This window comes from Rhinoderma darwinii, chromosome 13 (assembly GCF_050947455.1).
Source record: "Rhinoderma darwinii isolate aRhiDar2 chromosome 13, aRhiDar2.hap1, whole genome shotgun sequence".
Classification (NCBI taxonomy): domain Eukaryota; kingdom Metazoa; phylum Chordata; class Amphibia; order Anura; family Rhinodermatidae; genus Rhinoderma; species Rhinoderma darwinii.
The window spans coordinates 48,413,186-48,425,793 of NC_134699.1; the positions used below are offsets into that span (position 1 = coordinate 48,413,186).

At 41.5% G+C, this 12,608-nt stretch overlaps 1 protein-coding gene across 2 annotated transcripts in view; it reads right to left on the reverse strand.

The window, feature by feature from the left end:
* The window catches only part of USP36 (ubiquitin specific peptidase 36), a 62,796-nt gene that overhangs the window by 16,829 nt on the left and 33,359 nt on the right, over window positions 1-12,608 (reverse strand). For both annotated transcript variants that reach the window (XM_075845089.1, XM_075845090.1), the window contains 4 exons: window positions 5,325-5,407; window positions 3,141-3,252; window positions 2,903-3,043; window positions 1,886-1,986 (listed from right to left, as the gene is read on the reverse strand). In XM_075845089.1, the coding sequence (XP_075701204.1) occupies window positions 1,886-1,986; window positions 2,903-3,043; window positions 3,141-3,252; window positions 5,325-5,407 (437 nt within the window). The remainder of the gene's footprint in view (window positions 1-1,885; window positions 1,987-2,902; window positions 3,044-3,140; window positions 3,253-5,324; window positions 5,408-12,608) is intronic.

A 12,608-nucleotide genomic window follows, 5' to 3' on the forward strand; every position in this document is an offset into this window, starting at 1 on the left:
TTTAAACTGCTTTTCTTATATTACAAAAAAACCTTTCCTTATGGCCTATTAGGGAATATTGACGTCGTATAGAGGGGATCTCCTAATCATGCCCCCCCTCCCCCATTATGAGCAAGAGCGGAGAACCTCTGCTTTAGCGGACCTGGCCCATCCATGTATTACATGAACGGCTATTAATTTGAATGGCAGCCGCGTAGTTCTACATATCTGCAGTGGCAGATGTATGGAAAACGTATGGCTGTCGGCAACTTCACTCGGCAATACCAGCTAAACACCAAGGTATCATCAACCAGACTGATCAAATGGCCAGCTTTGCCTTCATCAGACAAACCCTTTAAGCCTCATTCATACATTGCAGATTTATTTAGTGTTTTAAAGCCAAAATCAGGTGTGGATGCAAAAAAGAGCAGTAACAGTATTTATTTAATTTTTTTTAATTTTTTTTGAGTACTCGCCCAATTTATTGGGGTACAGAGACCATGGGTAGGAGACTAAGAAATGAAAAAGTGGCCTACAGGATATACCCTGCCTACAGACACAGAGCCTATGATGGGCGCCACTTCCTTCAAAAATCCTCTTGATCACCGTGTGGTGATCAAGTCCGCCTCTGCCAAGTCCGCCTTTGATGTTTCCGGCTACGCCTTCTTACCCCTTAGTCTGGGCCAACAGAGCGGTCACTAAATGGGCGCACAAACACCGTCATGGCCTGCTCTTTGGACCTCCTCAGGAGGAATTGGTGGATCCATCTCATTTGATCTCCAATGTGTCCAAACACCTATGCAAGGCTTCTCTTGACGCTGCCCGACTGGTAGCTCGAGCTTCTGTGTCTACCATTGCAGGACAAACTAGCATAAAGGTTGGTCTCCAGATACAGCTTCCAAGCAGTCTCTGACTGCATTCTCTTTTTCAGGTTCCAGTCTCTTCGGGACCAGATTGGATGAAATCATCTCATAGTCTACTGGTGGCAAAAGCACCCACCTCCCCCAAAACAGGGTCAAGTGGTCCACTCCTGTTAACACTACATCCTCCAGACCACAGGCTCACCAGGGCAACCCCGACCTCAGTCTGCAAAGGCTGGAGCTGGTAAGCACACTTCTGCCTGAAGGTGCACCCCCATCGGTATGATTTTGGGGTGTGGGAGGAAACCGGAGTACCCGGAAGAAAACCACGCAAACACGTGGAGAACATACAAACTCCATGCAGATGCTGCAAAGCAATTGTGCTAATCACTGAGCCACCGTGCTGCCACGAATGTGTTAAACACGGACCTATATAATTCAATGTGGGCGTTCACACAGCCGTTTTGTTTCAACGAACCGTGTGAAGGGTCCGTGAAAAAATAGGAAATGACCTATTTTTTCACGCTTCACGCATCCCTTCATAGATTCTAGTCAATGGGGGATGCGTGATATGAGTCCTGCAGCGCAGAGCACGGATGAACCTCGGACATGAAAAACTGCAGTTTTTCACGTCCAAGATGCGCAACACCCGTGTGAATCTAGCCTTAGTGTCAACAGCATAAACCCACAGTCTGTGTCCCCCATAGTAATGAACAAGAAATAAAGATTTTCATTATCCTGTGTTTAGTAATAAGTTTGGGTGCGGTATGATCATGGTCGGAATACTGAAAATTTTAATTCCCGTGTTGTTACTGTTTAAGCAGAAATATAAATGGACTCACAGGGAAACACAAATATCGAACGTATATCACAAAATTGTAAAAAGGAAATAAAACAAATAAAAAGGAAAGAAAATAAAAATGCATGAGACTGGTGAACCAGTAGGTAACATAAATAAGTTATGGTTTTTTCTACCATGATATTTTACTGCAGTTTTGTTCTACTGTAAACGTAGCCACATCTGATAATCGGAGGCAAAAACCTACCTCAAGTAGAAGAGAACGTAAGCCTGCTGATTCAGCACAACCTTGATGTTACTGGCATGAACAAGTGAATCATTCATCTGATACCACTGTCCATTACTAGCCTGCGGAAAAAATAATCACAAATATTACAATACTTGAAGGTGATGGGGAGAAAACGCTGGTCAATATTAATGGTTTATTGGTCAACAGACTTGCCGAATGCTTTTCATTGTAAGATTAATTGTAACTTGGCACGGCACCGATTTATTTTTGCCCAAGCTTCATGCGAAAGCTCCACAAAGAAAGTATTGCTGCATGTCATGAAGAAGTTTAGATGGGCTCAAAGCGTGAAATGGACGGAAGTAATTTTTTAATCTATTTAGTCTTTTGCAGGAAAGACTCAATTGCGTGTCTTCTGTTTTTCCATTCAATCACCCTAACGGAGCTATTCAGGCAGTCTATGCTGCCCTCACTCACCGATTTAAGCAGTCTGTCACTTTTGTGTATCTGTGGAGTACTTTTTGTGTACTCCCACAGTGAACGTTGCAGTGCTATGCCGAGTGTTGTAGGGAAGGAGTCCGGCGTATATGCAAAAGCAGCATACACCGGACTCCTTGCCCACAGCACCCGGCTTCGCACTGCAATGTTCACTGTGGGAGTACACAAAAAGTACTCCACATATATACAAAAATTTTCAGACTGCTTAAATCATCGTGTCTATCAGGACTTTACCCGGGTCCTCCGTTCTCGTGATCGGCGGGGATCCCAGCAGTGAGGCCTCCTGCAATCAGGCACATATCACCTATTCTGTGGATAGGGAATCAGGGTTGTTCATGGAAACCCCCTTTAAGAGAATCTTTATTCAGACTATTTGGGGGGTTAGATTGACGTGCATTTATATCAGAACAAAAGAGCTTCAACCTATTTAAGATTGATTATAAATAGGTCCATGGACATTCACTCTCAGTGGTTTGACAACGTTTGCAAGTATAAAAGTTGGTTGCCTCATACAGACAACAGTTTAGTAGATCTACTTACCTTTACATAACAGTAGTAGTGTCCAGCATGGCAACTGTACCCAGAATGTACAAGAACAGCATAGAGAGCATACATAACGGGGTCACCATTAGTCTGCGACATGTAAGGACGGATATTTAAAAATTCTGGGTAGCCAACATCCTACAAAGGAAAACAGGCAATTACTAATGTCAATTTAGATGGTCTCTATTATAAAATCACTTCCACACTATTGAAAATAACAGTTATAATGTATCACCTTGCTTATTTTGCCACCACTGAAGTTGGCAAATCTTTTTAGCGACAGAGTGAGGACATTTGAGGCTCGATGAATGCTGAATCTCTTGGTGGCAGGAACTTTCTTCTTACATCTTACAAAGAGTAAATTAATAGATATAAATCATACAGGAAAAAATAGCAAATGGTTGATTGTAAGCAACTACTGCAATATAACATTTAAACCTCCTGGTAAAAGATGCAAGAATTGCTGTTTTTTTAGTTACCTTAGCCCCCCCAAAAAAAATGTAATAAAAATTTGTCAAAAAGTTGCATGTACTCCAAAATGGTACGATTAAAAAATACAGCTCGCCCCGCAGAAAAAAAAACCCTCATACTACTCAATCAAAAAAAAAAAAAAAAAATGATGGCTCTCAAAATGTGGCAACGAAACAAAATTATTATTATTTTTTGTAACAAATTTCTGTGTTTTTATTGTAAAAGTTTTTAAAAAAAAACAATATAAAATTTGCTATCAATCCGTAGAATAAAGTTAACGTCGTTTTTACTGCATGATGTACCCTGTAAAAACAAATGAACAAAAAACTATTGGGACAGACCTCTTAAACATTGAATGTGTTTCATTCAGTACTATTGCCACAGGTGTATAAAATCCAGCACCTCGCCATGCAGTCTTGCCATTATATACATTTGTGAAAGAACGGGTAGTTCTAAAGAGCTCACTGAATTCGATTGAAATTTGGACTTTCTGCTCCCGGCTGGTTTTGACCACTGCAATCCCCGATATCCACTAGCTTTGTGATTTGGACTTTCTGTTTACCCTCGGGCTGTCTTGTTATCTTATCTGCTCTGGTATTGCCTGCATTGCACCTCTTATCCAACGCTGAACTCTGTTAAAAAAAACCTGGGTTCTATGCTGTAAAGACCAAATCACGAAGCTAGTGAATATCAGGTTCAGAGATCAAAACCAGCCGGGAGCAGAAAGCCCAAATCAGTAGGCAAAGGGTAATCCAGAGACAAACCGAGGTCCAGTTCCAAAAGTTTAAACAGTCAAAAGTACAGGGTATAAATCAGGAGCTTGGTCAAACACATGCAAACAAGGAGAATTACAAGCAAAGAAGACAGAACCAAACCAGATTTAAATACTCCACGCTTCAATCAGATAGGACGAAAGACCGAGAGTGGGATTGGCTCTGCAACTAAAACCAGAGCCACCCAGAAGATAGACTAGTAGTCATGGCAATCTTAAAGGGACGGACGTTTCCGAACACAATGCCTATGGATTTAGAATGGGAAGTCATAAAAGCTCCTGTAGGTGTAATGTCTCCCAATCCCTTTGGCCATATAGTGTATGTATGTATGTATGTATGTATGTATGTATGTATCTATACAATTGAACATACACTTAAAAGGTTTCACACAAGAATCATGGCTTCTGTTTATATGCCGGAGCCATTTGTAAGACGAATCCTGACAGACTTCATGGACTTAAAGGGGCATTACCATCTTGATAAATAAACCTAAAATTTCATTAACTAAACATTTTTATAAAAGCTGTAGTACTAGATACAGAGGCGCCATCTTCATGACAGCCTCTCATTGTATATTGCTCGCTGCCTAGGGATCCGGCCACCGCTGATATCCTTTAGCGGTGGTCACGCTTGCGCAATGATTTCCTTTTCAGTAATGGCCGGAAGTGCAATTGTGAACAAACCTAACAGCGCATTCGCGTTAGGTCCCGGAAGGTCGCGAACGCGCCTGACGAGAGATAGAGTTACAATGTGTGTATTACAGTAGCTAGCAGCATCGGGAGTGCGGACCAACGAAGCAAAGCGGCTTGATTGACATCAAGCATCTTACGCCCCCATTTACAAAACATAACAAGCAGTAGCTTGGAAGGCTTAAAAAAAATGAAAAATGAATTTAAAAAAAGTATTTACATCATTAAAATAATAATTTGCAGTAGGTTTAATATTTATGAAAAAAAGAAAAAAAGAAAAAAAAAGCGCCCTAATTTGGGAATAACCCTTTAAAGTGGGGTACTTCAGTGTTCTGGTATTTTTTTATTGGAAGAGATCTGCGCTAATCCGGTCATCGATAAACTGGATTGTGAGGTGTGGAAGAACATGCTCCGCTATATAAAGAATAGAACTAAAGCTTCCAGTTTATACTTTAAAAACCCAACTGTTCATAGCACTCCTCTTACTTTGCACACATGTAGGCATTCTCTCCACTTAGAACATCTGATCTTACAAACAGCTCCAAGGCACGGATTATGTTTGCCGAATGCTGTCAAGAAAAGACAAAAGAAAAACTAAATAAAATCACAAAAACAATAGTAATACAACTAAACATTACATTGTGTACAGATACCGTATGAGACATCTTATGCATTACAGAATTACACAGGAGTTTGACATTCAGCTACCAATGTGATAATGCAGACCTGATAACCAATTACCTACTCGTGCAGCCATGCTCAAGTATTTTTTTTTAGGAGAGTAATACACAAGGTTTGTTTGTATCAAAAAAAAATATAATAATAAAAAAAAAAAAAAAAAACAAAAAAAAAAAAAAAAAAGGATAAATGCTAATTTTTTCTTTATTTCCGGACACTAATCCAATTGAAGAACTCGACGGTCCGTCTCTCCCTGATATATAATAACTGCTTACAGAGGACAGAACATGATATACCGCACAGCAGGTACATAAAGCATCAAATTGAATATTGGAGTACTGTCCATTGACAGCAAGAAAAAGAGCGATAGCAATATGTGATACTACTGAATGGTGTTCATTTTTAGGGGTTTGCTAAATAATTACTGTTAAATGATATACAGTGAAGGAAATAAGTATTTGATCCCTTGCTGATTTTGTAAGTTTGCCCACTGTCAAAGACATGAACAGTCTAGAATTTTTAGGCTAGGTTAATTTTACCAGTGAGAGATAGATTATATAAAAAAACAAACAAACAGAAAATCACATTGTCAAAATTATATATATTTATTTGCATTGTGCACAGAGAAATAAGTATTTGATCCCCTACCAACCATTAAGACCATTAACCCCGGCTGCCATTGGAGACACAGACACTCGGCAATCGTATCGCCGGTTGTCGGTGGGGGAGAGAGGGAGCTCCCTCCCTCTCTCCAAAACCACTCAGATGCGGTGCTCGCTATTGCGCACCGCATCTGAGGGGTTAACCGGGTGAGATCGATACGAATATCGATCTCACCCGGCAGAGCAGGGACGCTCCCAGCCCTCAGCTGCCTCTAGCAGCTGAGAGCAGGGAGATTTGACAGCTCCCTGCTCTGTAAACTTATTCCGATGCCGCAACGTAAAAAGTCTATGGCATCGGAATAAGGCCCGTTAGTGACCGACGTAGAAACACGATGGGCTGGTCACTAACGGGTTAAAACAAATCAAGTTTTTGGGTCGCCATATTATGAGAAGCATAACTTTTTGGCTTTTCCGCCTACGGAGCTGTGGGAGGGATTTTATTTTTTTGCAGGGCAAGCTGTAGTTTTAATTGTGTAAACGTAGTAAAATATATAAAAACTATATCGATTTGGTATAGCCATAATCATACTGACCCGCAGAATAAAATTAACATGTAATTTATACAGAACTATAAATGCCAATTAAAAAAAAAAAAAAGGGTGATCAAAAAGTCGCATGTACCCCAAAATGGTACCAATAAAAATTACAGCTCGTCCCGCAAAAAACAGCCCTCATACCACTTTTTCTATGAAAAAATTAAATAGAAGTTATGATTCCCATAAGTCAGGGAAAAAAAATATGCAGATGTGCAGGCCCGAGGGGGTTTCAAGAGGCGATTATCAAGGCCCTAATATTAGGGAACCAAGTAGGGGAGGGTTCAAACATATCTGCTGGAAGGGAGGGTGCCCGTATTATACCTGGACAACACTTCCCAGCAAAATTCTCCAAACTGCAAGTGTACCAAAAGGGGATAAGAAAGGGGGAAATGTATCAGTGCGACACTGGCCTGTGCATAAAGGATTGATTCACAGCGTAACAAATAATTGTATTATTTTTTTACCCCATTATTATACCACCTGACTATGCCCCTGATGTACTCTGATCAGCTTACATATGCCCCCACATTATAAACTGAAATCCCAGTAAAAAAACAAAGCAAAATCCACTCTCCAAAAGCCAAATGGCGCTCCCTTCTTTCTGAGACCTACACTGTGCCCAAACAGTAGTCTACTTCCACATATATGGCATTGGCATACCCAGGTGAACCCTTTTAACCATTTTTGGGTCATGTGTCTCCAGTGGCACAACATATTTGCCACTAAAATGGCATATCTGTGGAAAATAAATGCAATTTTCACTTTGCAACATCCGCAGTGCATTCATTTCTGGAAACCACATGTGGGGTCAAAATGCTCACTAAACTCCTAGGTTAAAACCTTGAGGGGTGTAATTTCCAAAATGAGGTCACTTCTGTGGGGGCTTCCACTGTTTTGATCCCACAGGGGCTTTGTAAATGCAAAATGGAGACAAGATACCAATACAGCAAAACCTGCACTCCAAAAGCCAAACGGCGCTCCTTCCCTTCAGAGCACTGCCATGTGCCCAAACCACAGTTTATTACCACATATGGAGTATTTCTGTACTCTGTAGGAGTTGCTTTACAAATGTTGGGGTTCTTTTCGCCTTTTTTTTTGTTGAGAAAATGAAAAATTTAGAGCTAAACCTACGTCTTATTGAAGAAAAACAAAAATATATATAAATTTTCACTGCCCAATTCTAATAAAAGCTATGAAACTCCTGTGGAGTGAAAATGCTTACTATAGCTCTAAATGAATTCCTTGTGGGGTGTAGTTTCCAAAATGGGGTATTTTTTGAGGCGTTTCCATTGTTTTGGCACTACTACAGCTCTTCAAACCTGACATGGTGCCTAAAACAACATCTAATAAAAAGAAGGCCCCAATATACATTAGCTGCTCCATTTCCGAGGCCTTTGTTTTAGCCCTTTAGCACACTAACGCCACATGTGGGATATTTCTAAAAACTGCAGAATCTGGGCAATAAATATTGATGTGTGTTTCTCTGGTAAAACCTTCAGTGTTACAGAAAAAAATTGATTAAAATAGAATTTCTTCAAAAAAATGAAATTTATAAATTTCCCCTCTACTTTGCTCTAATTCCTGTGAAACGCCTAAAGGATTAAGAAACTTTCTAAATGCTGTTTTGAATAATTTACGATGTACAGTTTTTAAAATGGGTTCGTTTATGGGGGTTTCTAATGTATGAGCCCCACAAATCCTCTTTAGAACTGAACTGGTCCCTAAAAAAAATAGGTTTTGAAATTTTCTTGAAACTGAGACATTTCTGCTGAGCTTAGCCTTGTAACGTCCTAGAAAAATAAAAATATTCGAAAAACGATAAAGAAGACATATGGGAAATGTTAATTGGTAACTATTTGGTGCGAGTTGGCAAGCTAGGAAGTATAAATAAAATTCAGGTAGAGACATGCATCCCTGGGGTTTTGGTCTTTTCAAAATACTCACAATCAATTTTTTATGTTTGGAGCTCCCCATATGAAGAAGTTAGGCTATGTTCACACAGAGTATTTTGCAGGAGGAATATCTGCCTCAAAATTCAGTTTGTAAGTTTGAGGCAGATTTTCCTCTCCCTGCACGCCGATTTTCGCCCGCGGCCATTGAGCGCCGCGGGCATAAAACACCCCGAAATACGCTTTCTCTGCCTCCCATTGAAGTCAATGGGAGGTCAGAGGCATAAACGCCCGAAGATAGTGCATGTCGCTTCTTTTTCCCGCGAGGCAGTTTTACTGCTCGCGGGAAAAAGACGCCGACGCCTCCCATTGAAATCAATGGGAGGCATTTTAAGGCCGTTTTTGCAGAGTTTTGAGACGCGGTTTCCGCGTCAAAAAACTCGGCAAAATACTCCGTGTGAACATAGCCTTAGAGTGGACTGAAATTTGGAAAAGAAGAAGGATTTAGGAATAGGGCCCACGGCATTTTTAAGGAGGTATAGGCCTTTAGAAAGGAGGATCATTTTAACCAAGTTAATGCGGCCCGGGTTAGACAGAGACAATGTCCCCCACACTCTACACTTGGATTCTACATAATCAAGAAGAGGGGAAGTGTTCTGCTCATGCGATTAGGACTGCCAGCAATTTCACTTTTATGCCCTATACAGTAGACACACCATAAAAGCAATTACAAAATCTGAATCCATATTTATGCAGTATAGACGAGAAAACGTAACGGATTGTCGAACTAACAGCTGACATAAGACAAGGGATAGAGGAAAATATGTCACAGAAAACGCGATGTGATGTTAGCACATACCTACACCGAAAATACACTCAACAGCGAAATGAATGTGTTATGTAGCCAGAATCAGGAACCAATTGGAATCAGGACAATCCAGAAGACGACGCAGCTTCGTCTGGCATAACGGTGCATCGAAAAGCCGTCGCATAAATCCCATGTATTTATATGCAGTTTTGCCTCAATTTTGCTCACGGTTTGAATAGAAGATGTTCCTGCTCAGAGTTCTAGAAAAACATTCCATGAACGGTTTCTATTCTATAATGTAAAAGTAAAACTTAATATATTTTGTGTTTGTTCCTTTACATTCAGATGATAAAAATCAATCTGATCACAGCTGTAGTGCTTGTTACATTGCTTTAGTTTGTGAGTCAAGCTTAGCATTAGGACAGATCTCTCTGAGAACTCCCTATAGACTAATACATTGTAACCAATTCATCAGTTGTGTGCAGGACTAGGTTAGGACCGGTTATCAGCCAATTAAAGTTTTCATTTACGGACAGCAGGGTTTTCCCCAAACGGTTTTAGGACAGGTCAATACACACAATGAACGGTGGAAGTCTTGGAACCAAACAATTCTAAGTATGAGTTCTAAGTTTTGGTCCCAGTCACTGATGGAGAGCAATATGCAGTCCGATGAAAAGGACTGACGGAACATGCTGAAAGTGCAATTACTCTAATTTTTTTGCACTAATATTTCCATAAAGCATATTGACTGCACACAGGCAAGTTCCATTTGACTAATCATTTGATTTCTGAAGCCGCATTCAGACATAGTAGATTTGTGGCAGACACTTTGGGTCGGATTCTAAACATTATATCTGGATACTTATAAACACATCATCTGGTCCTAAAAGTTTAAAAACTGACTGTACTATTCTCGCTCTACTTTCTGGTGATGCAAGTAATCTGCAAGGGGACTGATTGCTTACTGGCTACCTAATTCCTGTATGGCTAGTTACTCTGTCCCATGTCTAAACTGGTCCCTTAACAGCAGCAGGTAAATATTACATATCCAGCAGCTTTCTGATAAAATGTGGCTTGGAGTTAAACCTGTTACAATATGAACTACCTTTCTCAAATATTCAAAACGCACCAGGTAGATGGTTTTTATTGAAGGTCATAGGTGACAGCAACCAAAGGCAGACATCAGATTTGTCAGCTTTGAAAAAGTATCTGAAGGGCACTCTTGCATCCTGAAGTTTTCTTCCACAGTGACAAAATAACAGATAGAAATAGGATCCAACGTTTATACACTTCTAAATAGCTGGCAATAAGAACATTTTAGCCCCAAGCAATGCATGGTATTGTCAGCAGTGCAGGGGTGATAATGGACTATGGAGGTCGTTGATCTCTCATCCAGCAATAAACTGCTCCTCTCCTTCATTCCAGTTGCAACTATGGAGCTTTTCATCTTGACAGGGCCAGTAGAACCTTACAGCATCTATAAACAAAATATCTAAAAACCACAACAAGGAGCCTACACCTTTGATCAAATCATAGGTGCCCACAAAGTATAGAGATAAAGAAGTACAGCAAGCTGGCTCACCTGCACCTGTAGTTCTAAGGCAGGGGTGGGGAACGTCCGGCCCGCAAGATCATTTGGTCTGGCCCAAAACGACTCAGACCGCGCTGCCGCCACGTCCTTCGCTACTTGGCTCCATCCACCCTACTCACTCACATTTAGAAGGAGGGCAGACTGAGCCAAGTATGGCGGCGGCAGTCTTAATGAGGTTGGTGCGTGCCGACTAGGGAGTGACTGGACTGGTCCACTCCTGGGCCGGCACAGTCCAGTCACCTTGACCTCACATCGGTGACATGAGGTCAGGTCCACTCCTGTCGCAGCACGTACTGACCTTACTTTGACCGCCGCTGCCACCGTGTCATTCCCTGCTTGGCTCCTTCCACCCTACTCACTCACATTTAGGAGCAGGAGGAGGGTGGGTTGTCTGAGCCAAGTATGGCAGCTGTCTGAGTGAGGCCGGTGCGTGCCGGCCCGGGAGTGGCCCAGTCCAGTCACCTGACCCGAAGTCAGGTGACTGGACTGGTCCACTCCTGGGCCAGCACGCACGGACCTCCTTACTCAGACCGTCGCATCCTCTCTCACTAGTAGTGAAGGACAGCACTTGGCTCCATCTGCCCTCCTCCTGACCTAAAATTTAGAAAATTAGCGGAGGCCGAAATGTAGAAGTTTAGCTAGTTTAGTGTAGACATAGGTGCGGTCCTAAATGCATGGAGTGAGGTCAGGTGACTTAAAGGGGTTTACCCATCAAGGACATTTATGATATATCAACAGGATATGTCATAAATGTCAGATAGGTGCGGGTCCCAGATCTATCTCTAGAACGGGGCCCCCTAAACCCCGTTCTACCTCTGTGTTGTGGCTGAAGCTTGCGATTTCCTACCATGAATAAGAAGACAGCGTAACTCGCAGAGCTACGCTGTTTCTGCAAGTCCTGTAGAACTGAATGGTAGTTATGGAAACAGCGTGACTCGCATGCTACGTTACTTCCGTAACTGCCATTCACTACTATAGGAGTTACAGAAACAGCGTCGCTCAGCGATCTATGCTGTTTTTCTTCTTCATGGTCAAAAATCAGCCTGAACAGAGAGGTAGAACGGGGTTTAGGGGGCCTGTACTATAGATAGGTGGGACCCGCATCTGACATATCCACTGGATGCATCATAAATGTCCCTGATGGGAAAACTCCTTTCCGTAAGTAACTCGAAACAGCATACTGCTGCGAGTTCTTTTCAAAACTTACCATGGCAAAAAGAGTAGACTGCGCTCCAGAATGACCGACGCAGCAGTAACATCATCCATAGCGGCTAACAACACACGCCTCAAAGAGAAGCAGTTCATTAAATGTTTGACCAAACATAGCAGGCTAATTTTTAAGTTGATCATTTTGTATAGCCTGCGAATGAGGTTATAAATATCCAAATGGCCCTTGGCAGAAAATAGGTTCCCCATCCTTGCTGTAAGGTTATAAAAAAACATAAGCCTTAGCCGCAGCTATCACAACAAATGGGGTCTGCAAAAAGCTGTCTGACCGTTAGAAAGCTTAGCCTGACAACGTGAAAAAAGCATCAACACAACAGTATTCACTAATAAACAACACAGAAATGTTAGCAAAAGAATGGAATCTAACAATTTATGAACA